Source organism: Pristis pectinata, chromosome 20 (assembly GCF_009764475.1).
Source record: "Pristis pectinata isolate sPriPec2 chromosome 20, sPriPec2.1.pri, whole genome shotgun sequence".
In the NCBI taxonomy this organism is placed as follows: domain Eukaryota; kingdom Metazoa; phylum Chordata; class Chondrichthyes; order Rhinopristiformes; family Pristidae; genus Pristis; species Pristis pectinata.
The window spans coordinates 6,563,550-6,587,875 of record NC_067424.1 but is presented as its reverse complement, the minus strand read 5'-3'; the positions used below and the strand labels follow the sequence as shown (position 1 = coordinate 6,587,875).

General features: G+C 44.7%; 1 protein-coding gene across 1 annotated transcript in view; it reads right to left on the bottom strand.

The window, feature by feature from the left end:
• LOC127580788 (N-fatty-acyl-amino acid synthase/hydrolase PM20D1-like) overlaps positions 1-24,326 on the bottom strand; it is a 91,760-nt gene that overhangs the window by 4,548 nt on the left and 62,886 nt on the right. Inside the window, exons 9-11 of the mRNA XM_052034676.1 lie at positions 11,402-11,473; positions 7,377-7,542; positions 3,360-3,459 (exon numbers count right to left, since the gene is read on the bottom strand). Of these exons, the coding sequence (XP_051890636.1) occupies positions 3,360-3,459; positions 7,377-7,542; positions 11,402-11,473 (338 nt within the window). The remainder of the gene's footprint in view (positions 1-3,359; positions 3,460-7,376; positions 7,543-11,401; positions 11,474-24,326) is intronic.

Genomic DNA, 24,326 nt, shown 5'->3' with positions numbered 1-24,326 from the left:
GTGGGTCAGGCAACATCTGTGGAGGCAAAGGGATGGTTGACGTTTTGGATGGAGACCCTATATCAGGACCCAGATGTTGCCTGACCCGCATCTGCAGTCTCTTGTGTCTCCAAGGTTTCCTGGGTTTCACCAGGCTTCAGGAAGTGGGGTGTTTCAAATGAAGGTCTGATTGGGAAAAGGGCAAAGTGGCAACTTATGGCAACTTAAATGGCAAATGAAACCCATCTCTGCCGGTGAATGCAGCAACCAAATCAAACAATCAACCATATCTTCTTGCAGCTACCATCGGGCAGAAGGTACAGAAGCCTGAAGTCCCACACCACCAGGTTCAGGAACAGCTACTTTCCTACAACCATCAGGTTCTTGAACCAACCTGCAAACCCCACCCCTACCTCTTGAACCACCTCTTGCACTACCATGGACCTGTCTCTAATTATGTCTTTGTTTTTTTTGCACTAAAGTCCTGCATTTGCATAGCTTTTTTTTTCCTTTTTTCACTGTATGGTATAATATAATGTATAATTTTTATTTTGTGTGTTGTCTGTACCTACGTGCCGGTGTCATAGTCATAGAGTCATAGAGCAATTCATCACGGATACAGGCCCTTTGGCCCAACGAGTCCATGGTGACCATGGTGCCCACCCACCAAGTCCCAACTTCCTGCAATTGGCTCATATCCCTCCGAGCCCTGCCCCTCCATGTACCTATCCAGGTGCTTCTTAAATGATACTATTGTACCTGCCTCACCCACTTCCTCTGGCAGCTCGTTCCATAGACTCACCACCCTCTGTGTGAAAAAGTTGCCCCTCAGATCCCTTTTAAATCTTTCCCCTCTCACCCTAAATCTATGCCCCCTAGTTTTGGATTCCCCTACCCTGGAGAAACGACTGTTACCATCCACCTTATCTGGGCCCCTCATGATTTTATAGACCTCTATAAGATCACCCCTCATTCTCCTACACTCCAAGGAATAAAGTCCTAGCCTGGCCAACCTCTCCCTATGACTCAGTCCTGACAACATTCTTGTAAATCTTTTCTAAACTCTTTCCAGTTTAACCATGTCTTTCCTATAACAGGGTGACCAAAACTGAGCACAGCACTCCAAGTGCAGCCTCACCAACAACTTATACAACTGCAACATAATGTCCCAACTCCTATACTCAGTGCCCTGACTGATGACTGTGATGCTACTACAAGTAAGTTTTTCATTGCACCTGTACCTCACCGTACTTGTGCACACGACAATAAACACAACTTGACTTATCCTGTCATCAATATAAATTTGACAGAAATATCTTTATGATGAGCTCCCTCTACAAAGACCGCACAGTGGTTTATGAACCTCAAGTTTATAAGTGTTGTACCAGTCATGAACAAGAGGAGGAAATCAATCTACACGGTTTAAGGAGCAGAGGTAACAGAAACTACAGCAACTTCTCTCAGTAAAAGCAGGGCAATTTTGCCTGGAAATACAGTGAGTGGAGGATACTTAATTACAAATTATGGTGTATAAAATCATTCTCAATTACTAGTCTGATTGCCAGACTTGACTGACAAGAAAATTACTCAATCGCCTCCATTTTGGCTTGCTAACATGTTGACATTTTCTACAGTTGATCTTACATTGAGAAGAATGATGATCAAATGCAATCAAATAAGCAAATATTTTGTAATGATTATACATGGTGAGAAAACTATTCACAGCAGAGCAGGGAAAATTGGCTAATAGCCACCGTCATAGAGCTTGCCATTTGCAATGCTGTAAATGACACAGAATTGATATCTGAACTGCTGACTCTATTTCTATCCCCAAAGATACTTCCTGATTTGGTGAATATTACCAGCATTTTCTGTTTTACCTCATCTGTACATCTACTAGTCTCATGACTGGCAAAGACTCACTCACTTGTAATTCCTTCCAAGACCACTACAGTTCCTCGACACAAGTGTAATAAGTAAGTATCATAAAATAAGACCATAAAATTCTGGAAATACTCAGCAGGTCAGGCAGCATCTGTGGGAAGAGAGACAGAGCTAACGTTTCAGGTCAGCGTCTCACCCCGGTCATTCTCTCTTCTCCCTTCTCCCGCCAGTCAGAAGATACAAAAGGTTGGAAGCACGAACCACCAGGCTCAAGAACAGTTTCTGTCCCTTCTGTCAGACTCTTGAATGGACCTCTCATACGCTAAAAGATGAACTCTTGATCTCCCAATCTACCTTGTTGTGGCCCTTGCACTTTATTTGTTTACCTGCACTGCACTTTCTATGTAACTGTAACACTATATTCTGCATTCTGGTTTTTCTTTTTACTATCTTAATATATGTCTTGTTTGTGTGCCATCCAGACAGGTTATGCCAAATGATCATGCCAGATCACTTGGCATGATCTGTCTGGATGGCACGCAAACAAAAAGTTTTTTTTGAATTGAATTTGTTTATTATTGTCACACGTACCGAGGTACAGTGAGGACTGAGGTATGTCCGTCCTCGGCCAGACTGGAGGAACAGCACCTCATTTTCCGTCTCGGAACCTTGCAGCCTAACGGGATGAATATTGAATTCTCCCACTTTAAGTAATCCCCACTCCCCTTCCCCACAACACCGCCCCCCCCCCCAAACCATGCTTCTTCCCTTCTTCCCTTTCCAAGCCTATCTCTTTTTCCTACTTTTTTCCTTTCTCTCCTTACCTTTGATCCATCCCCCAGTGGATCTGCTCTCCCTTCCTCCCCCACACCTGCCCATCACTATCTCTTACCTGCATCTACCTATCACCACCTCGTGCCCACCCCGCCTCCCCTCTTTTGTCCACCTATCACTGCTCTGCTTTTCCCTCCTATATATTGGGCTTCAGTCCTGAAGAAGGGTCCTGACCTGAAATGTTGACCGCCTGCTTTTCTCCACGGATGCTGCCTGGCCTGCTGAGTTCCTCCAGCAGCATAGTGTTTTTCATCTAGATTCTAGCATCTGGAGTCCTTTGTTGCTCCAGTGAAAAACTTTGTTTTGCATGCTATCCATATAGATCATTTCATTGCAAACAGTAGTACATTGAGGTAGTACAAAGGAAAACAATAACAGAATGCAGAATAGAGGGTTACAGTTACAGAGAAAGTGCAGTGCAGGCAGACAATAAGGGGCAAGGTCATAACAAGGTAGATTGTGAGGTCAAGAGTCCATCTTATTGTACTAGAGTCTTATAACAGCGGGATAAAGCTGTCCTTGAACCTGGTGGTACATACCTTCAGGCTTCATTGTATCTCTGTACACATGACAATAACATACCAATACCAATACTCTGCCGAGGTGGAACTCATAAAGCGAATGCTTAAGACAGGAACTGCAATCTTGTACCAACATCTTACCGAGGAATGTCCTCTTCCTTCAAGATCATTGGGGTAAATCTATAGAGTTCTGTGGTCAGGTTCTGGTAGTGTCTGGTGTCTGTGCTTGCAGTGCAGAGGCCTAGATGCAAAGAAGAAGCAGAAAGTAAAAAATTAGCAGAGCCAGAAACATAAAACGCTTTCCTCAGAATTTTATAGTCTTTGACTTGAAATATTAACTCTGTTTTTCTCTCTCTATAGAGGACATCTGAGTTGATGAACGTTTCCAACGATTTCTGTTCTTAATTTAGATTTCTAGCATCTGCATTTTATTTGGCTTTTTGATAGACATGTACATTTTAATGGACCATTGCCAAATTAAAGATGTTCTGGTAGTGGACAATAAGTTCGAAGCCGGCTGTTGAAGGCAGGTAACGTTTGATAAAGTTCATAGTTTTTATTTAAGAAGCGACCAACTGAGTAGAAGGCACAGGATGTAAACTTTTATGGGGCTCTGCCTTTATTGTAATTTTGGAGAGTGTGCAGAAAGACAATAGATCTCCATCCACTTTTTGCTGCCTCAGTGAAGCAGCCAGCATAATCAAAGACCCCTCTCTTCTCCCCCCCTTCAGCCAGCTCCATCATGGGCACAACGCTCTCCACCATCTTCAAGAGGCAGCACCTCAAGAAGGCGGCATCCATCACTAAGGACCCTCACCATCCGGGACATGCCCTCTTCTCGTTAGCACCATAGGGGAGGAGGTACAGGAGCCTGAAGACCCACACTCAATGTTTTAGGAACAGATTCTTCCCCTCCGCCATCAGATTTCTGAATGACCCATGAACATTACCTCATTATTCCTCTTTCGCATTATTTATTTTTTTTTTGTAACTTATAGTAAATTTTATGTCTTGCACTGTACTGCTGCCATAAAACAAAACATTTCATGACATATGTCAATGATAATAAACCTGATTCTGAAAGCACGTACCACCAGGCTTAAGGACAGCTTCCATCCTGCTGTTATAAGACTATTGAACGGTTCCCTTCTACGATAAGATGGACTCCTGACTTCACAATCTACCTTGTTATGGCCTTGCCCCTTATTGTCTGCCTGCACTGCACTTTCTCTGTAACTGTAACACTTTATTCTGCATTCTGTTATTGTTTTTACATTACCTCAATGCACTGTGTAATGAATTGATCTGTATGAACGGTGTGCAGGACAAGTTTTTCACTGTACCTCAGTACATGTGACAATAATAAACCGATTTATTAATTTAGATCTGGTTGTTAAAAGTAGTAGTGCATAATTGGAGTGTTGGTAGGAGAGTATCTAGAAACCTGGGCTACGGAGAAAGCGAAGGGGAAATTGGACTGCTGGGATTGCTCTACCAGGAGCTGGCATAACCTCAATGGGCTGAATGGCCTCCATTTGTGTCATAACAATATTCTGATTCTACATCAGTGGGGCTTTGGAACAGCATAACTGCTAAAGGATGGTATTTTTGGAATTTCTGTAAGATTTTTAACAGATTACAGTCATTGATCAATAATCCATGTGAAAATTCCATCCTTCCCCTGTATTCCATATGGATTTTCAGGAGAACTTACATTTGGGATCTTGCAAGTGCCTTGTTGAAAAAAATTCAGGAATATGTTATAGAGGAAATGTGGCATCATGGATAGAAGATGTCTAAAGAGTTGGAGATTGAATTTGAAGGCAGAATACAAGGTTAATGGCAGGACTCTTAGCAGTGTGGAGGAACAGAGGGATCTTGGGCTCCATGTCCATAGATCCCTCAAGATTGACACGCAGGTCAATAGGGTTGTTAAGAAGGCGTATGGAGCGTTGGCCTTCATTAGTTGGGGTATTGAGTTCAAGAGCCACAAGGTGATGTTCTATAGAACTCTGGTCAGACCACACTTGGAGTATTGTGTTCAGTTCTGGTCGCCTCATTATAGGAAGGATGTGGAAGCTTTAGAGAGGGTGCAGAGGAGATTTACCAGGATGTTGCTTGGATTGGAGAGCAAGTCTTATGAGGATAGGTTGAGTGAGCTAGGGCTTTTCTCTTTGGAGAGAAGGAGGATGAGAAGGTGACTTGATTGAGGTGCACAAGATGATAAGAGGCATAGATCGAGTGGACAGTCAGAGACTTTTTCCCAGGGCAACAATGGCTAACACGAGGGGACATAATTTTAAGGTGATTTAAGGAAGGTATAAGGGGGATGTCAGGGGTAAGTTTTTTTACACAGAGACTGGTGGGTGCATGGAACGCACTGCCTGCAGAGGTTGTGGGGGCAGATACATTGGGGACATTTAAGAGGCCCTTAGATAGACACATTAAAGATAGAAAAATAGGGGGCTATGTGGGAGGGAAGGGTTAGATTGATCTTAGAGCAGGATAAAATGCCGGCACAACATTGTGGGCTGAAGGGCCTGTACTGTGCTGTAGTGTTCTATGTTCTAAATGTGTGTGACTCCAAGTAGATAAGATGCACAGCTGGGATTATTGATGGTTAACTTCTGCTCTCACTCTATACATGGATGACCTGATTATGATCAATGGAAGCACTACCACAACATTTAGTGATGACATAAAAGCAGTGTGAACAGCTGCAAGAGACCTTATGTTTAAACAATTACATTTGTACAATGGGCGAGCAGGTGCCGGATACATTTAATGCAAGTAATATATTCCAGAGGATAAACAAGGAAGACAGACTTACAATTATACAGTCAACATTGTTAAATAATATGTTAAGGTGCTTCATGATGCAATACAAAAGACAATTAAAGAAATATTTGCAGAGATGATGAAAGATGTGAACAAAAATAATCAATTTTAAGGACACAAGAGACAGCAGATGCCAGAAGCTGGAGCAAAAAACACACTGCTGGAGGAACTCAGCGGGTCAGGCAGCATCTGTGGAGGCAGAGGAATGGTCGATGTTTCGGGACAAGACCCTGCATCAGGACTGTTTTAGTTTTAAGGACAGATTGGGAAAGTGGGGGTGGGAATGTTTCGGGAAGAAATGTGAGAATAGGGGGCTCAGGTGGTAGCAATCAGGGCCCAACGCAGTGAGGTGAAGCGTAAGAAGCTGGTGTTAAAAGGGAATGTAGGGGAAGGAGTGTCTCAGTGTTACACCTCTGCAAAATCACAAGGTGCAGACACAGAGGGACCTGCAGAGATTTTCACACCCGTCCCGCAAATCTGGATTGAATTTTGTGAAGAAATATTCAAAAGTTCCTTACTGAGTGTAATTTTCCACAGTTCCCAATAATTTGCTGGTTACACTGCATTAATACACAAAGTTAGCTTTCAAAAGCACATTACTCACAAATGCAGCATAAGCATTTCCATGTGTGAAATTGGCTGGATTTCCCTCTGTTGCAGGGAAACCAGCCGGTAACACTAGGACAGAGAGCAATAACCCCAGCCTGGAGTGACTCCAGTTATTCTGCCGTCTCTTTTGTGTCCTTGTGACTTTTTCCCAAGGCGACAATAGCTAACATGAGGGGGCATAATTTTAAGATGATTGGAGGAAGGTATAAGGGGGATGTCAGGGGTAAGTTTTTTTACACAGAGAGTGGTGGGTGCATGGAACGCACTGCCTGCAGAGGTTGTGGGGGCAGATACATTAGGGACATTTAAGAGACTCTTAGACAGACACATGAATGATAGAAAAATAGGGGGCTATATGGGAGGGAAGGGTTCAATAGATCTCAGAGCAGGATAAAACGTCGGCACAACATTGTGGGCCGAAGGGCCTGTACTGTGCTGTAGTGTTCTATGCTCTATGTTCTTAAAACTTTTTTTGTTCACATTTTTCATCACCTCTGCAAATATTTCTTTACTTGTCTTTTGTGTTGCATCATGAAGCACTTTAACATATTATTTAACAATGTTGACTATATAATTGTAAGTCTGTCTTCCTTGTTTATCCTCTGGAATATATTACTTGCATTAAACGTATCCGGCACCTGCTTGCCCATTGTACAAATGTGTGAAATAAAATGGAACAGAAACCTTTTATCCTCAGGTTTTCTCTCTTACCTGGAGTGACAGCCACCTCAGGAAAAATGTTGCCAATTGTTGCTTTGATAACCTGGTACCCAAAAGCATCATCATCATAAGAACTCATCGGAATCGGAGGGCTGGATTGTAGAACTTTAATCTTAACTCGCTCGTCAGAAATAATATGCTGAATCTGCTGGAGGAGCTGAAAGAAGAGTTAAATAAAATACAATTCAGAGAGGTGGACAACTGACAGACAACAATCTCACGGAACATACGACACAGTAAAGCACAGGAACAGGCCCTTCGGCCCACGATATCTGTGCTGAGCATGATGCCAAGTTAAACTAATCCCTTCTGCCTGCACATGATCCATATCCCTCCACTCCCTGTATGTTCAGAATCAGATTTATTATCACTAATATATGTTGTGAAATTTGTTGTTTTGCGGCAGCAGTACAGTGCAAGACATAAAGATTACTATAAGTTACAAAAATAAATAAATAGTGCAAAAGAGGAATAATGAGGTTCATAGGTTCATGGACTGTTCAGAAGTCTGATGGCGGAGGGGAAGAAGCTGTTCCTGAAACGTTAAATGTGGGTCTTCAGGCTCCTGTACCTCCTCCCCGATGGTAGTAACGTGAAGAGGGCATGTCCCAGGTGGTGAGGGTCCCTGTTAGAAAAGCCTCTTGCTTGCCACTATCGTATCTGCTTCTGCCACCGCCCCTGGGCACCTACCACTCTCTGTGTAATAAAAAACTTGCCTCACACATCCTCTTGGAACTTTCCCCCTCACAGCTTTAAAGGATCTGAGGGGCAACTTTTTTTTACACAAAGGGTGGTATGTATGTGGAATGAGCTGCCAGAGGAAGTGGCAGGCAGGTACAATAATAACAACTAAATAATTAAAAGAAAGTTGGACAGGTACATGGATAGGAAAGGTTTAGAAGGTTATGGGCCAAATGTTGGTAAATGGCAATAGTTTGGATGGGTATCTTAGATGGCATGGACCAGTTGGGCTGAAGGGCCTGTTTCTGTGCTGTATGACTCTATGACTGGTCTAGTGAAGTTTCTATCAAGGATGTTGATGGTGGGGGATTCAGCAGTGGTAAAGATCAAGGCGAGGAGGTCAGACTTTCTTCTGATGGAGACTGTTGCTGCCTATCACATGTCTGACATGAATATTACTTGTCACCTATCAGGTCACCCAGGTTCTTGGTCTTGCTACACATAGGTGTAGACAGATTGGGTTGAATTGCAATCATCCGCAAACATCCCAACTTCTGACGTTAAGGCAGAGGGAAGATCATTGATGACGTAGCTGAAGATGTTTGAGCTGAGGAAGCTGCCCTGAGGAATTACTGCAGCAATGTCCTAGGGACCACTGACCTCCAGTAACCACTTCCATTGTTTTGTGAAGGGTGACTCCAGGAATTGGAGGGTTTCCCCTTTGATTCTCATTGGCTTCAAATATTAAACAGAGTTCCTGATGCAACACAAGGTCAACATGTTGCCTTGATGAGAATCTCACCTGATCCCTGGAATTCAGATCTTTATTCAATGCTTGGACCAATGCTGTGATGAGGTCAGGAGCTGAGTGGTGCTGACATGACACAAAGGCCCATTTTCACCTGTAAACTGGCTGCTACTGATCATCCACTGAAGCTTATCTTTGACAAAGATGACTCCATTGTATTAAAAAGCCTGTTCATCAGCCACAGGGGAACATCTGTCAACACCAGTAATCATGTTTGGTAATTGTAATGTTAGCTTGATTGGAACAGAGTCAATCACTCTCAACATCAAGTTTCTATTCTAACGGACGTGCCTTTCTCTACATTTTTTATGAATCATAAAGAGATACAGCAGGGAATCAGGTCCTTCGGCCCACCAAGGTCATACTGACCAAGAAGTACCCATTTTTTACTTCTGGGCATGACTTCTGGACACTTCAGAATGTTTTGCTGCCAGTGAAGGATTTTTGTAGAATGGTCACCATTGTAATGGATGAAGCACTGTAGCCAACTTGTGCACATCAGGATCCCAAAAGAGTGTTGTGATCCTGAGCTGACCGCAGCCAATCTGAACCCGACCTGACCACAGCCAATCCAAACCCCATCTGACCCCAGCCAATCAGAACACGACCTGACCCCAGCCAATCGGAACCCGACCTGACCCCAGCCAATCGGAACCCGACCTGACCCCAGCCAATCCAAACCCGACCTGACCCCAGCCAATCCGAACCCGACCTGACCCCAGCCAATCTGAACCCGACCTGACCACAGCCAATGGCAAGGTCCCACATGGTAGGCTGGTCCAGAAGGTTAAGGCACATGGATCCAAGGCAGGCTGGCTAATTGGATCCAAAGTTGGCCAGATAATAGGAAAAGGTAGTGGTGGAAGGCTGCTTTTGTGATTGGAAGCCTGTGACCATTGGTGTACCACTGAACTTGGTCCTGGGGGATTACAGGCGGTCCCTAGGTTACAAACGCCCGACTTATGGACACCCCTACATATGATCAAGCTCCCATAATACCATTAAATTCAAAACTCCAGCCTATGTACACACATTCGTTCCCACGAATGACAGAACTAGTTTCCTCTCTCTCTCCACTTTTAGTAATTGTTCTTTCTTATCAATCGTATGTGCTTTTGATGCCATTCATTACAATACTGTGGTAGTATGGTTAACGTATTGATTGATTTTTGTGTACTTTCCGATTTATGGACAGAATCCACTTATGAACATCTGTAAAAACTGAACCTGTTCATTACCGGGGACGGCCTGTGTATATTAGTGATTTGGATGTGAATGTAGGAGGAATGATTAGCAAGTCTGTGGATGACATGAAAATTGGTGGCGTTGTGGATAGCGAGGACGGTTGTCTGAGGCGACAGCAGGATATAAATCAGATGGAAAGTTGGGCAGAGCGTCGGCAGATGGAATTTCATCCTGACAAATGCCAGGTGATGCATTTTGGGAAGACAAATCGAGATAGGACATATACGGTGAAAGTAGGATGCTAAGGAATGTTGATGAATAGACAGACATCGGGTCCAAGTCCATAGTTCCCTGAAAGTGGCAAGTAGATCGGGTGATGAAGAAGGTATATGGTATACTTGCCTTTATAAGTCGGGGCATAGAATATAAGAATTGGGACATTATGTTGTAACTTTATAAAACATTGGTTAGGCCACACTTGGAATATGTGCGCAATTCTGGTCACCACACTACAGGAAGTATGTGATTGCGCTGGAGAGGGTGCAGAGGGGATTCATCAGGATGTTGGCTGGAAGGGAGGACTAACTATGGGGAGAGATTGGATCGGCCGGGCTTGTTTCCCTAGAGTGAAGGAGGCTGAGGGGTGACCTGATGGAAGTGTGAAAGATTATGAGAGGCATAGATAGGGGAGATAGTCAAAATCCATTTCCCATGGTAGGGGTATCAAAAACAAGAGGGCATGGGTTTAAGGTGAGAGGAAGGAGTTTTAAAAGGGACTTGAGTGATGTTTTTCTCCACACAAGGTGGCTGATGTCTGTAATATGCTGCCAGAAGAGGTGATGGAATTAGATACAATTACCACATTTAAAAGGCATTTATATGGATACTGAAATAGATAGGAGATGGGCCTATGGCAGGCAAATGGGATTAATGTAGATAGGCAAAATGGTTGGCATGGATGTGATGGGCAGAAGGGTCTGCTTCTGTGCTCTATGACTCTATGACAACTCAACCTAATCTGAACACAGCCATTCCGAACCTGGCCCAACCCAGCCATATCTAACTTGAACCCAGAGAATCTGTTTTAGTTGTGTTGGTTGATGTATATATACTGATTGGGTCCTGGAGGTTAACTTTCAAAATAATGGGCATGGGATCTTTTACGTCTGGACATTGGAATGAAGGCACCTCAGACATGCAGCAACCTCTGAGCGTCACCTAAATTTTTACACTTAAGCCCACAGATGAGACTTGGGTGCCCGGTATCTGAGACCGGAGTGCTAGCCACTGAGTCCCATCTGATGCCATTTCGAGCCGCTCTATAATTGGTACTTTAGAATACCTCTTCTAGCCTGTGAGCTGGGTGAAGACGGAAATTCACTGTCGCCCTTGCAGAAGAAGCAATCACATTTGCCTGAATGGAAAGAAGGAGAAAGTTATTGAAGTCAAGTAGACAAATTCCCTCATCAGCTCCACACTGTGCATTCACCCAGGGCACTGCAAAGCAGTGACCTGCAAGAAAGGATCTCCCAGATTACTGTATCTAGGACATCTTAAATAGCAGTAAAACCCAACATCCTGAGTGCAACCTGACCCCGTCTAATTCATATCCAGGCTGACACAGCCAGCCTGACCTGATCTGACCATAGCCAATCTGAGCTCAACCTGACCATAGCCAATCCAAGTCCACCCTGATGTAGCCAATCCGAGCTCAACCTGACCTTAGCCAGTCCTGTCTGTGATGCTGCTGCAAGTAAGTTTTTCATTGCACCTGTGCATACATGTACTTGTGCACATGACAATAAACTCGACTCTGACAAACATCACACTTCCTGTGAGGAAGGCAAATAAAATGTCGAGAGGACTAGAATATAGAAGCAAGGTTGTACTGCTGAGTTTATAAGGCATTGGTCAGACCGCATTTGGAATTTTGGGTCCCGTATCTAAGGAAGGATGTGCTGGCCCAGGAGACAGTCAAGAGGAGGTTCACAAGAATGATCCCAGGAATAAAAAACTTAAAATATGAGGAGCGTTTGATGTCTCAGGGCCTGTACTCGCTGGAGATCAGAAGGATGTGGGAAGGATTCATTGAAACCTACTGAATACTGAAGGGATTTGACAGAGTGGATGCGGAGAGGATGCTTCCATTAGTAGTATGAGAGTCTAGGATCAGATGTTAGGTGACACACAGGTTCTGATAAAGGATGAATAAAAAAATCTGAAAATAGCTGTATTACTCTATGACTCTAACTGACAAGGCCTGCATACATTGCCCATTCTTCATTGCCTTTGAACTGAGCGGCTTGGCAGGCCATTTCAATCAACTGCATCGGTGGGTCTGGAGTCAGACTGGATGTGGATGGCAAATTCCCTCCCTCGAAGGACATCAGATGGATTTTCACTACAATGCAGCCGTTTCATAGGCACCATTACCAATTGTGAGATTTAACAATTGTATTAACAATTTAAATTCCTCAAATGGGGATTTGAACTCAGGTCTCTATATTGTTAATCTAGTATGCTAACTGCCATGTCATCATCACTTCTAGAGAGGAGATGAAGAGAAAGATTCTCACTCAGGGAACTATTCTGAAAAGATGGTTGGAGCTGATTCCATCTGTGTGCTTGACATCTGGGAACAGTTATGATCATAAAGCTGCAGTGTGTGACAAAGATCCATACAAGCCAGCACCAGCCCACAGGGCTGAGCGGTTTTCTGCTCTGTAAGTTTTTCCAATTCTGTTGCGTCCCGGAAAATTTTAGAACCATTTGTTTTGAAGTTGAGCGAAGGCAGCTGCAGTACCACTAATCTCCTGCAGGTGGAGTTATGAGGTCAGAAGGGTCATTACAGCCTAAATTGACTGCCGACTGAAACCAGCCTAATTCATGCAACCAAAGCAGATCTTAACTGCCTCCACCCCGTCAGGACTGCACAACAGTTGTCATTGACCAAGCATCCCTTAAGTTTAGCTGGTCCAGATTCCGGCTGAGTGAACTTGGGAAGGGTGGGGTTTGGGCCTGGTCTGGGCGTTAAGTGAGCGCAGGGTTGGGAAAGCAAGAGTTGGAAAATGGGCACAGTCTTAATGCAAAGCTCTCCAGAGCAGCCTAGTTCCTTGCAGGCTTCTTGTACGCTTCCCAGAGTCTGTGTGAGCCCGTGGCAATGTAAATCCATCCACCCACAGCCAATAGCACAGAGTGGCTTGGAATTCAGCATAGCAGCTGCATTTTAATATTGAAACAAGGTCTGTTCTATCCTAGACTTCTGCCAAGGCTGCCCAGATGAGAGAGCCTGCTGGATATATTCCCGCCACCCCTACCTCCTGGGTCTCTGGTTGTCTGTCTCTCTCCTGCTTTTTGTCTCGTTCTCTCACCCTCCCTCCCTTTCTCTTTCTCTCTCTAGTTCTCCCTCTATTGCACTCTCTTTCTCTCCCTCCTTTCCTGTTTTTTGATCGCTCTCTCCCTCCTATTCTCCCTTCCCCCCACTGCCTCTTCCCTGTCTATCCTTTTCAGTACCTGTGATCTCTTTCCTCTAGCCCACTCACAATCCCACCCCATCCCATGCATATCTACAATTTAGTTCTTGTCTCTTTGTATAATCTCTGGTTTTCCTGTCAGATCTGCAATCCTCTCTGCTTTACTGTCTGATCGGTTCTGAAAATAAACCAGAGTTAAATGCTTAGGGACCCTCTCCCCTCCCTCCCTCACTTGGCAACCTGCTCACAACGGGCCCAATGGGTGACTGAAGAGATTGCCTGTGCAGACTGTAGCCCTCTTTAGCACACAAATTGAGCTCTTACATCAAGAGCCCATAGCAACCCCTTTGTGATTTGATTCCTTAAATTCCAAATGCCATCAAAACACGAAGATTACATTCCCGCTGTCAAGTTACTTGGAGACACGGCCCAATTTACAGATTGACTAAGATTGCATCATTGTGTTTTTTATTCCTGATAAAAATCTGTGTTTACTCATGAAGTCTTGGAGAAGGTCCCTTTTAACAGTTATTTGCGCTTTGTGAGCTTACTGTTGCTTCAATGTGCCTGTGATCTGAGGTTGCATCCCAAGCCCCTGAAAGCGCTTGTCAGAGAAAAGAGAACTCCTGTGAAGATCAATGAGAAAGGTTCATTTTTTAACTTTTGGTTCCCATTCTTGGAACTTGAGAATAAACTGAGACCAAACAGGGAAGGAAGTCACCAAAAAGCAGAGTGTTTTCTTACACATTACAAGAAAGGAGGCCATTTGGCCTATTGACTTCCCTTCTCCTTGGTTCCCTGCCCCCCTCCAACTTATTCCCTCTCTCACGTGCCCATTTGATTCTTCTGCCACTCACTGACACCAGGGCTTCTTTACAGCAGCCTAATTAACACGACAGCACATAATTGGGATGTGGGAGGAAACTGGAGAAGCCAGGAAATTCCTCACAATCCCACAGAGAATGTGCTAACTCCATGCAGACAACGCCCGAGGTCAGGATTGAACGCAGGTCACTGGAGTTGGGAGGCAGCAGCACTAAAAGTCGGTCTCTTGCACTCAACTTTCCCATCTGCCTTCAACGCATTTCATTCCCTCTTTCTTCTTCCTGATCCCAACTCAAAATCACGGAATCGTTCCGTACACTGTCCGGCAAGTTCATAGTTTGCTGAAAGTGGTAGACAGTGTGTTTGGCACGCCGGCCTTCATCAGTCAGGGCATTGAGTTTAGGAGTTGGGACGTTATGTTGCAGTTGTAAAAGATGTTGGTGAGGCCACACTTGGAGTATCATGTACAGTTTTGGCCGCCCTGTTATAGGAAGGACTTCATAAAGCTGGAAAGAGTGCAGAGATTTACAAGGATGCTGCCAGGACTCAAGGGACTGAGCTGTAGGGAGAGGTTGGATAGGCTAGGACTTTATTCCTTGTAATGTAGGAGATTAAAGGTGATCTTATAGAGGTGCATAAAATCATGAGGGGTATAGATAGGGTGAATGCATGTCATCTTTTTCCCGGGGAAGCGGAACTACAAACTATACAGGGCATAGGTTTAAGGTGAGAGGTGAAATATTTAAAAGGGGCCTGAGGGGCAACTTCATCACGCAGGGGGGTGGCGTGTATATGGAGTGAGCTATCAAAGGAAGTGGTTGAGGCAGGTACAATAACAACATTTAAAAGATATTTGGGTAAGTACATGATAGGAGGAGTTTAAGAGGGATGTGGGCCAAATGCGGGCAAATGGGACTAGCTTGGGACTAGCACCATTGTCGGCATGGACAAGCTGGGCCGAAGGGCCTGTTTCCATGCTGCATTACTCCAAGACTCTATTCCTCTAATAGTTAGAGAATGGAAGATGGCCATTTGGCCCTTCAAGTCTTTACCGGCTTTATGCAACAGTAATCCAGCTAGTCCTGCTGCCTTGCCCACTTTCCATGGCCTGAAGATTCAGATACTTCTCTGTCTCGCTTTGGAACACTACAGTTCAATCTGCCTCCAACCCCTCAGCATTCCAGACACTAACCACACGTGGTGTAAAAATGTTTCTCCTCATGTCACCTTCTGTTCTTTCATCAGTCAGCTTCGTTCTATGTCTCCTCTGCCAATGGGAAAAGTTTCTCTCCATCTACTTCATGGTCGCCAATATCTCTATGAGGTTTCTTTGCAACCTCCTCCTTTCCAAGGAGAATATTCCCAGCTTCTCCAGTCTATCCACATAACCAAGGTCTTTCATCCCTGGAATCATTTTGGTAAATCTCCTCTGCATCCTCTCTCAAACCTCCACATCCTTCCTAAAGTGTGGTGCCCAGAACTGCATACAATGCACCAGTTTCGGCTGAACCAGTGATTCTACTTTACACTCAGCCAACTCCATCATGAGCACAATCCTCCCTGCCACCACCGGGGACATGCCCTCTTCTCGTTAATACCATCTGGGAGGAGCCTAAAGACCCACACTCAACATTTCAGGAACAGCTTCTTCCCCTCCGCCATCAGATTTCTGAATGGTCTGTGAACCCATGTTATTTGTTTTTTACACTATTTATTTCTGTAACTTATAGTAACTTTTACGTCTTGTACTGTACTGCTGCCACAAAACTACAAATTTCACGACATATGTCGGTTATAATAGACCTCTGCCTATCCTGACTCATTCTGCAGATCACGGGATCTCTCCCCTAGGATTTCTCCTGGCCTGGGTCTACACCCAGTCTATGAGCAATCCAGTGGTCTGATAACCCCTGATTAATCTCCTTCTGCAGCTGTGCCTGAGTCTGGAGAGGGAGCATGAAGCATTTACAGAGTCATGGAGTTGTACAGCTCCTGATCTGCCCATGGATGATGGACGTCTGACTCCTTCACCCCACCTCAGCATCTCAGAGTTAATTCAAGTTCCCAAAGGAAATAGGATGGGGAGCCAGTAGTGTGGTGTGTACATTTCTAGTCAAGTCAGCTCTTGTTAACTAAATGCTTGGAGCGTGTCAATGATTTTGCAAGAACTCTTCAGGAATTCAGAGAATAATCCAGGCAACACAACAGCAGCATATTGATGATATCAGAGACTGCTTTTCCCTAGCTATTTGACCATTACTTCTCCAACTCTGCTTCTTAGAAGCACTGCATTCCACTCTCCTAATTTTTCTGTTTTTAAGATGACAAATTCAATATCAGAGCTTTCAAGGTGTCTTCCTCCTGAACTGGCTTCCCCTTCACCCTAGAGTCATAGAGTAATGCAGCACAGAAACAGGCCGTTCAGCCCAACTTGTCCATGCTGACCAAGATGCCCATTGAAGCCAGTCCCATTTGCCTGCGTTTGGCCCAAATCTCACCCTTCCATGCTCCTGTCCCTTTTAAATCTTTCTGCTCTTACCTTAAATCTATGCCCTCCAGTAACCATAATTGACAGGGATCTCAACTGTATCTGTTCCATTAACTGCACTTCACCCCCTTCTCTCACCCAGAGCAGGGAGAAGGTTCCCCTTGACTTTACCTTCTACTCTTCCAGCCACGACATCCAATAAACCTCTCTCCACAATCCCTGCTGCCTTCAATGGGATTCAACCACTGGACTCATCTTCCCTTTGCCTCCCTTGTCAGCTTCCCGAAGGCCCATTCACTCCCTCGCTCCTCAGCTCCCCGGACCACTCTTCCATCTCCACCAGCCATTCCTCTACACAGCAACCACAGGTGATGCAATGCCTCCCTCCCCAACATCCAGGGCCCGAACACTTCCGTCACGTGAAGCAAGGTTTGGTTTGAATCTCTTCCAATTTAATCTGCTGCATTAGGTGCTTGCAGTGCTCTGTACTGGAGAAACTAGACACAGATTGGGAGAAATCCCCTTGTGGAACATCTCCACAAGGTGACCCTGAGATTCCAGTTGTCTGCCCCTCCCCCTCTGGCCACTAACATTGTTTCAGTGAAGCCCAACCTAAGTTTGAAGAACAGGGCCTCATCTTCTGACTGAACATGTTACAGCCCTCGGGAACCGACAATAAATTCAATAATTTCAGCTAACCAAGCATTCTGTTTTATTTCAGATCTCCAAGTAGCCAATTGAATTCAAAATTGGCTTAGCGGGAGAAGCCAGAGGGTGGTAGTAGATGGTTGTCTCTCAGACTGGAGGCCTATGACTAGTGGTGTGCTGCAGGGATTGGTGCTGGGTCCGTTGTTGTTTATCATCTATATTAATGATTTGGATGATAATATGGTAAACTGGATCAGCAAATTTGCAGATGACACCAGGATCAGGGGTGCAGTGGACAGCCAGGAAGGCTATCAAAGCTTGCAGCGTGATCTTGACCAGCTAGGAAAATGGGCTGAAAAATGGCTGATGGAATTTAATGCAGACAAGTGTGAGGTGATGCATTTTGGGAGGACAAACCAGGGTAAGACCTACACAGTGAATAGTACAGATCCATAGTTCCCTGAAAATGGCGTCATAGGTCAATAGGGTCATAAAGAGAGTTTTTGGCACATTGGCCTTCATACATCAAGGCATTGAGTACAGGAGTTGGGATGTTACGTTGAAGTTGTACAAGACATTGGTGAGGCTGAACTTAGAGTACTGTGTGCAGTTTCGGTCACCTACCCTACAGGAAAGATTCAATAAGCTTGAAAGAGTGCAGAGAAAATTTACACGGATGTTGCTTGGACTTGAGGACCTGAGTACAGGGATAGGCTGAATAGGTTAGGACTTTATTCCCTGGAGCACAGGAGAATGAGGGGAGATATTATAGAGGTATACAGAATTATCAGGGGTATAGATAGGGTGAATGCATGCAGGCTTTTTCCCCTCAGGTTGGGTGAGACTAGAACTAGAGGTCATAGGTGTAGGGTGAAAGGTGATAAATATTTAAGAGGAATCTAAGGGGGAAATTCTTCTCTCAGAGGGCGGTGCGAGTGTGGAATGAGCTGCCAACAGAAGTGGTAATGTGGGTTCAGTTGTAACATTTAAGAGAAGTTTGGATAGGTACATGGATGGGAGGGGTTTTGGAGGGATATGGTCCGGCTGCAGGTAGATGGGACTAGACAGAAGATCAGGTTGGCATGGACTAGCTGGATCCGAAGGCCTGTTTCTGTGCTGTAGTCTCCACCCTATCACAGTCATTCCCCTTGCAACTTAACTCCTCCTTGAATGATCAACTTTTGTTTTCAATCTGATGACAGGTCATCTGGCCTGAAACACTAAATTCTGCTTTTCTTTCTCTTTGCAGATGCTGACTGACCCGCTGGGTGTTTCCAGCATTTTCAGGTTTTATTTCAGATTTCCAACATCTGCAGTTCCAACACCCCCCCTTTCCCCCCCACCCCCTTTTCAATTTTGGGCCTGATCATCAGTGGCTCTCTCAGAGGAGTTCTGGGATTGAGTCTCAGGCCAGGAAGCCAGCATGTTGAGAGACCCAATTCAAAGGTTTCCACAGCAACAATGAAAGCCACAAAGAACTTGAAGGAGAAGTTCACCTTGGGTTGGTGAAGTTAAATGTTCTTTCTTCTAGCCACATTGTAATCTGCCTTTGAAATCAACTTCAAACAAAGAAATACACAAAATCCTTTTCTCTCTTCTACCTCCTGGGAGAAGGTACAGGAACTTGAAAGCCCAGACAACCAGACTCAAGAACAGCTTCTTCCCTACTGCGATCAGACTTCTGAACCAATCACCTCTCTCACATCCCCTTCCCAGTCGTGCTGCCATGTTCTCAAATTCTTAATTCTACCTGTCTTGGTTACTCCAATATCATCACTTTGTAGTGACTCACCATCCAAGCAAGCGAACCGGCTCGGTGGTCGGGTTGCGCGTTGTCGGAGCGGCGAGGCCCAAGATCGCGTTGGGCCTTCGTCTTCCCCGAGTGACAGGGAGAACCCACGTGCGGGAAAGGTTTGATGACGTAGCGTATACGTCACTGCCGTTTGAAGTGGGTGGGAACAGTCTCTCTTAAAAGGCCCGCGCAAGGTGGGAAAATAAACATTCTGAAACCCTTCGATTAGTGTCTTGTTTTCACATCGCGGTAGCAGCCGCTACAACTTCAGTATTTCGTTTTGCACTACTTCAGATTGCACAAGAATCTTTGTACCATTCTGCTGTATTGCGCTTGTCATTGTATGTATTGTATTTATTTTTACCATGTACACTGTTTACTCTGTAAGCTTCATGCGAGCAAGGAATTTCATTGCACCTTGGTGCATATGACAATAAACTAATCTGAATCCGAAATCTGAAAAAAAAACTATGTTAATGACTGGCTGGTTCATCTATCCTGGTCCATACCAGTGCAATGCCTTAGAAGGCCAAGATAATCCTTGCCATCATCCTCATCCCTGCCTCCTAAAAAAAAGGAAAATCCCTCCCACCCATTCAAGTTAATCCCAGAAAAAGGTAGACAGGGTGATGAAGAAGGCCTTCATCAGTCAGGGCGTTGAGAATGGGAGTTGGGACATTATGTTGAGTTGTACAAGACATTGCTGAGGCTGCATCTGGAGTACTGTGTACAGTTTTGGTTGCCCTGCTATAGGAAAGACGTCATTACGCTGGAAAGAGTGCAGAGGAGATTTACAAGGATGTTGCCAGGACTCGAGGCTTGAGTTACAGGGAGAGGTTCGGCAGGCGAGGACTTTATTCCTTGAAGTGTAGGAGACTGAAGGGTGACCTTGTACAGGTGTAGAAAATCACGAGGGGTGTAGATAGGGTGAATGCTCACAGTCCTTTTCCCAGGAAAAGGGAATCAAAAACTAGAGGTCTTAGTTTTATGGTAAGAGGGAAAAGATTTAAAAGGGACCTGAAGGGCAACTTTTTCACGCAGAGGGTGGTGAGTATATGGAACGAGCTGTCAGAGGAAGTGGTCGAGGCAGGTGCAATAACAACATTTAAAATACATTTGGACAGGTACATGGATAGGAAAGGTTTCGAAGGGTATGGGGAAATGCAGGCAAATGAGACTAGCTTAGATGGACACCTTGGTCAGTATGGACTAGTTGGGCCGAAGGGCCTATTTCCCTGCTGTATAACTTGGTGAGTCTATAAACCATTGCCTGGAAATTCATCCCAGTTGGTTCAACCGAACATGGTGTATGGTGCTGTCAGTATTATTTGCCCTGGTTTGAAATGGATCCTCCTCATAGCTACATCTCAATTTCAGTTTGATTGAGCTGAATTTCCAGGCGATACTTGACAGGATCTCCTTGCCAGAACTGGCCCATTCTCTTGAGGATACGAGTCATCCAGCACACACCACATGGCATGGTGCCTTGCTCGTTGAATACTTAAGTCAGCAGGGGTAAATAGAATAAAGAACACATGACTTTTTTGTTGACCCAAGTTAATTTGAATGGCATCCATTCAAACCCAGGAAGTTTATGCCTTTTGTTGTAATGATTTGGGTTGGGATCCAGTCCAAGTGAGCTCAGTGAATATAAACGGAAGCTGCCAAATGACCTTAAATGCAACTGAACTAATGTGGAAAGATAAAGTGAACATAGCTGAGCTGTTCATTTGTAGAGAATGGTTGGAACTCAACATTCACTTAGTACATTTCATCATCATAAGTCTGAGGGAATTTGCAAAGGGCAGTGCGGTTGGAATGGGTCAGAGATGCAGAAAGTAGGACCAGGAGTAGACCATCCTGCCCTTTAAGCCTACTCTGCCATTCAATAACATCATGGCTGATCCTGTTCTCAAAACCAGTGGAGAACTGGTGGAGTCAGAGAATAGGAGGAAGGTTAAGAACATAGAACACTACAGCACAGTACAGGCCCTTTGGCCCACGATATTGTGCCAACATTTTATCTTCTCTAAGACCTATCTAACCTTTCCCTCCTACATAGACTCCCATTTCTCTATCGTTCATGCATCTACCTAAGAGTCTCTTAAATGTCGTTAATGTACCTGCCCCCACAACCTCTGCAGGCAGTGCGCTCCACGCACCCACCACTCTCTGTGTAAAAAACTTACCTCTGACATCCCCCTTGTACCTTTCTCCAATCACCTTAAAATTATGCCCCCCTTGTGTTAACCATTTTCACCCTGGGAAAAAGTCTCTGACTGTCCACTCAATCTATGCCTCTTATCATCTTGTGCACCTCTCATCCTCCTTCTCTCCAAAGAGAAAAGCCCTCACTCACTCAACCTATCCTCATAAGACATGCTCTCCAATCCAGGCAGCATCCTGGTAAACCTCCTCTGCACCCTCTCTAAAGCTTTCACGTCCTTTCTATAATGAGGCGATCAGAACTGAACACAATACTCCAAGTGTGGTTTAACCAGAGTTCTACAGAGCTGTAACATTACCTTGCGGCTCTTTAACTCAATACCCCGACTAATGAAGGCCAACACACCACCGCCTTCTTAACAACCCTATCGACCTGCGCAGCAACCTTGAGGGATCTATGGACCTGGACCCCAAGATCCTTCTGTTCCTCCACACTGCTAAGAGTCCTGCCATTAACCTTGTATTCTGCCTTCAAATTCGATCTTCCAAAGTGTATCACTTCACACATTTCCAGGTTGAACTCCATCTGCCACTTCTCAGCCCAGCTCTGTACCCTATCAATATCCTGTTGTAATCTACAGCAATCTTCTACACTATCCACAACAACACCAACCTTCGTGTCATCAGCAAACTTACTAACCCACCCTTACACATCCTCATCCAAGTCATTTATAAAAATCACAAAGAGCAGGGGTCCCAGAACAGATCCCTGCGGAACACCACTGGTCACCGACCTCCAGGCAGAATACGCTCCATCTACAATCACTCTCTGCCTTCTATGAGCAGGCTAATTCTGAATCCACAGAGCCAAGTTTCCCTGGATCCCATGCCTCCTGACTTTCTGAATGAGCCCTCCATGAGGAACCTTATCTAACGCCTTACTAAAATCCATGTACACCACATCAACTGCCCTACCTTCATCAATATGCTTTGTCACATCCTCAAAGAATTCAACCAGGCTCATGCGGCACGACCTGCCTCTCACAAAGCCATGCTGACTGTCCCTAATCAGCCTATGCTTCTCCAAATTCCCATAAATTCTATCTCTAAGAATCTTCTCCAGTAATTTGCCCACCACTGAAGGTTGGGTAAGGATACAGTGGAGATCAGCTGAAAAGTTCGGAGGAATGGTGGCAGATAGAATTTAATACAGACAAGTGTGAGGTAATGTGTTCTGGGAGGTTAAATTCTGGTAGGACCTAGAGAGTAAATGGCACGGACCTTAGGAGCATTGATGTACAGAGAGACCTCAACATGCAAGTCCATAGCTCACTGGAAATGGCGACACAGGTGGATAGGGTCACGAACGTGTTTGGTAGACTTGCCTTTATAGGCTGAGGCACTGAGTATAAGAGTTGGGATGCCATGTTGCAGTTAGAAAAAAACATTGGTTAGACCATACTTGGAGTATCATGTACAGTTCAGGTAGCCACACTACAGGGAGGATGTGGCAGCAATAGAGAGAGTGCAGACGAGAGTCACCAGGATGTTGCCTGGAATGCAGGGCTGCAGTTATAAGAAGATATTGGACAGGCTGGGTTTATTCTCACTGGAATGTCAGAGGCTGAGGGGTGAACTTATAGATGGTTATAAATCAAGAGGGTCATAGATGGATAGTCAGAATCTTTTTCCCAGGGCGGGGTGGGAGGGAGTGGGTCTAGAACTAGAGGGCACAGGTTTAAGGTGCGAGGGGAGATCTTAAGGATAAGTTTTTCACAAGGTGGTGAATATCTGCAACAAGCTGCCAAAGGAGGTGGCAGAGGCAGGTACCATTACAACATTTAAAAGGTGTTTGGACAGATTGTTAGATAGGAAAGGCATGGAGGGATATGGATCTTATGCAGGCAAGTGGGCTGAGTGTAGATAGGCAACACAGTCAGCACGGATGAAGTGAGCTGTAAAGGCTGGATTCCATGCTGTACATTTCTACGATTCTGTACTATATTTCCCAAGCTCTGCCTGTATCCCTTGACTGACACTTGTTCTGACACAGGGGCTCAACCCGAAACATTAACTCTGTTTTTCTTCCGAGAATTTCCAGCACTTTCTGAGTTTATTTCAGATTTTCAGCATCTGCAGCTTTTTTAAAATATAAATTTTCATTAGCTTTGCTTCTTTCTTTGTTGGTTTTTTCAACATACTGGTCTAAAAAAAGTATCCGGTGTGCACTTGAGGAATTCATTCCCCACAGCGTTATTGCTAATTTGCTTTGGCCAGTCTATATGCAAAGTAAAGTCACCTGTTATTACTGTTGTACCACTTTACACGCATTTCTGATTTGAGTTTGATCCCATCCCCTGCATTACCACCAGTTTGGGGGCTATAGATAACTTCGGGGTTCTTAGGTCCAACCAGATTGATTCTACATTCTGCTGTCCATGAAATCCATAATTGGTGTCTTCAATTTTAATAAAGTCAATTGTAATGTTATGAGGGAGGAGCTGTCTAAGGTGGATGGGTAAACAAGCTAAGAGGTAGGTGAGTAGAGAAACGGGCAGATAATGTGACTCCCTTGTTCAAAAGAGAAAGGCAGAAGGCAGAGAGCTACAGGTCAGTTAGTTTAACAGCTATTATTGGGAAGATGCTGGAGTCAATAATCAAAGAGGATATAGTTAATCTTTTAGGAAAGCTGGAAGTACAAAAGACTATTCTGGATTGGAAAGGTTCAGAGGGATATGGGCCAAATGCGAGCAAAGGGGACTGGCTTAGACTGGCTTAGACTGGCTTGGACAAGTTTGTCCAAAGGGTCTCTTTTCCTTTCTGCATTACACTCTGACTCTATACTCAGACAGCTGGTCTATAATACTCAGCAAGA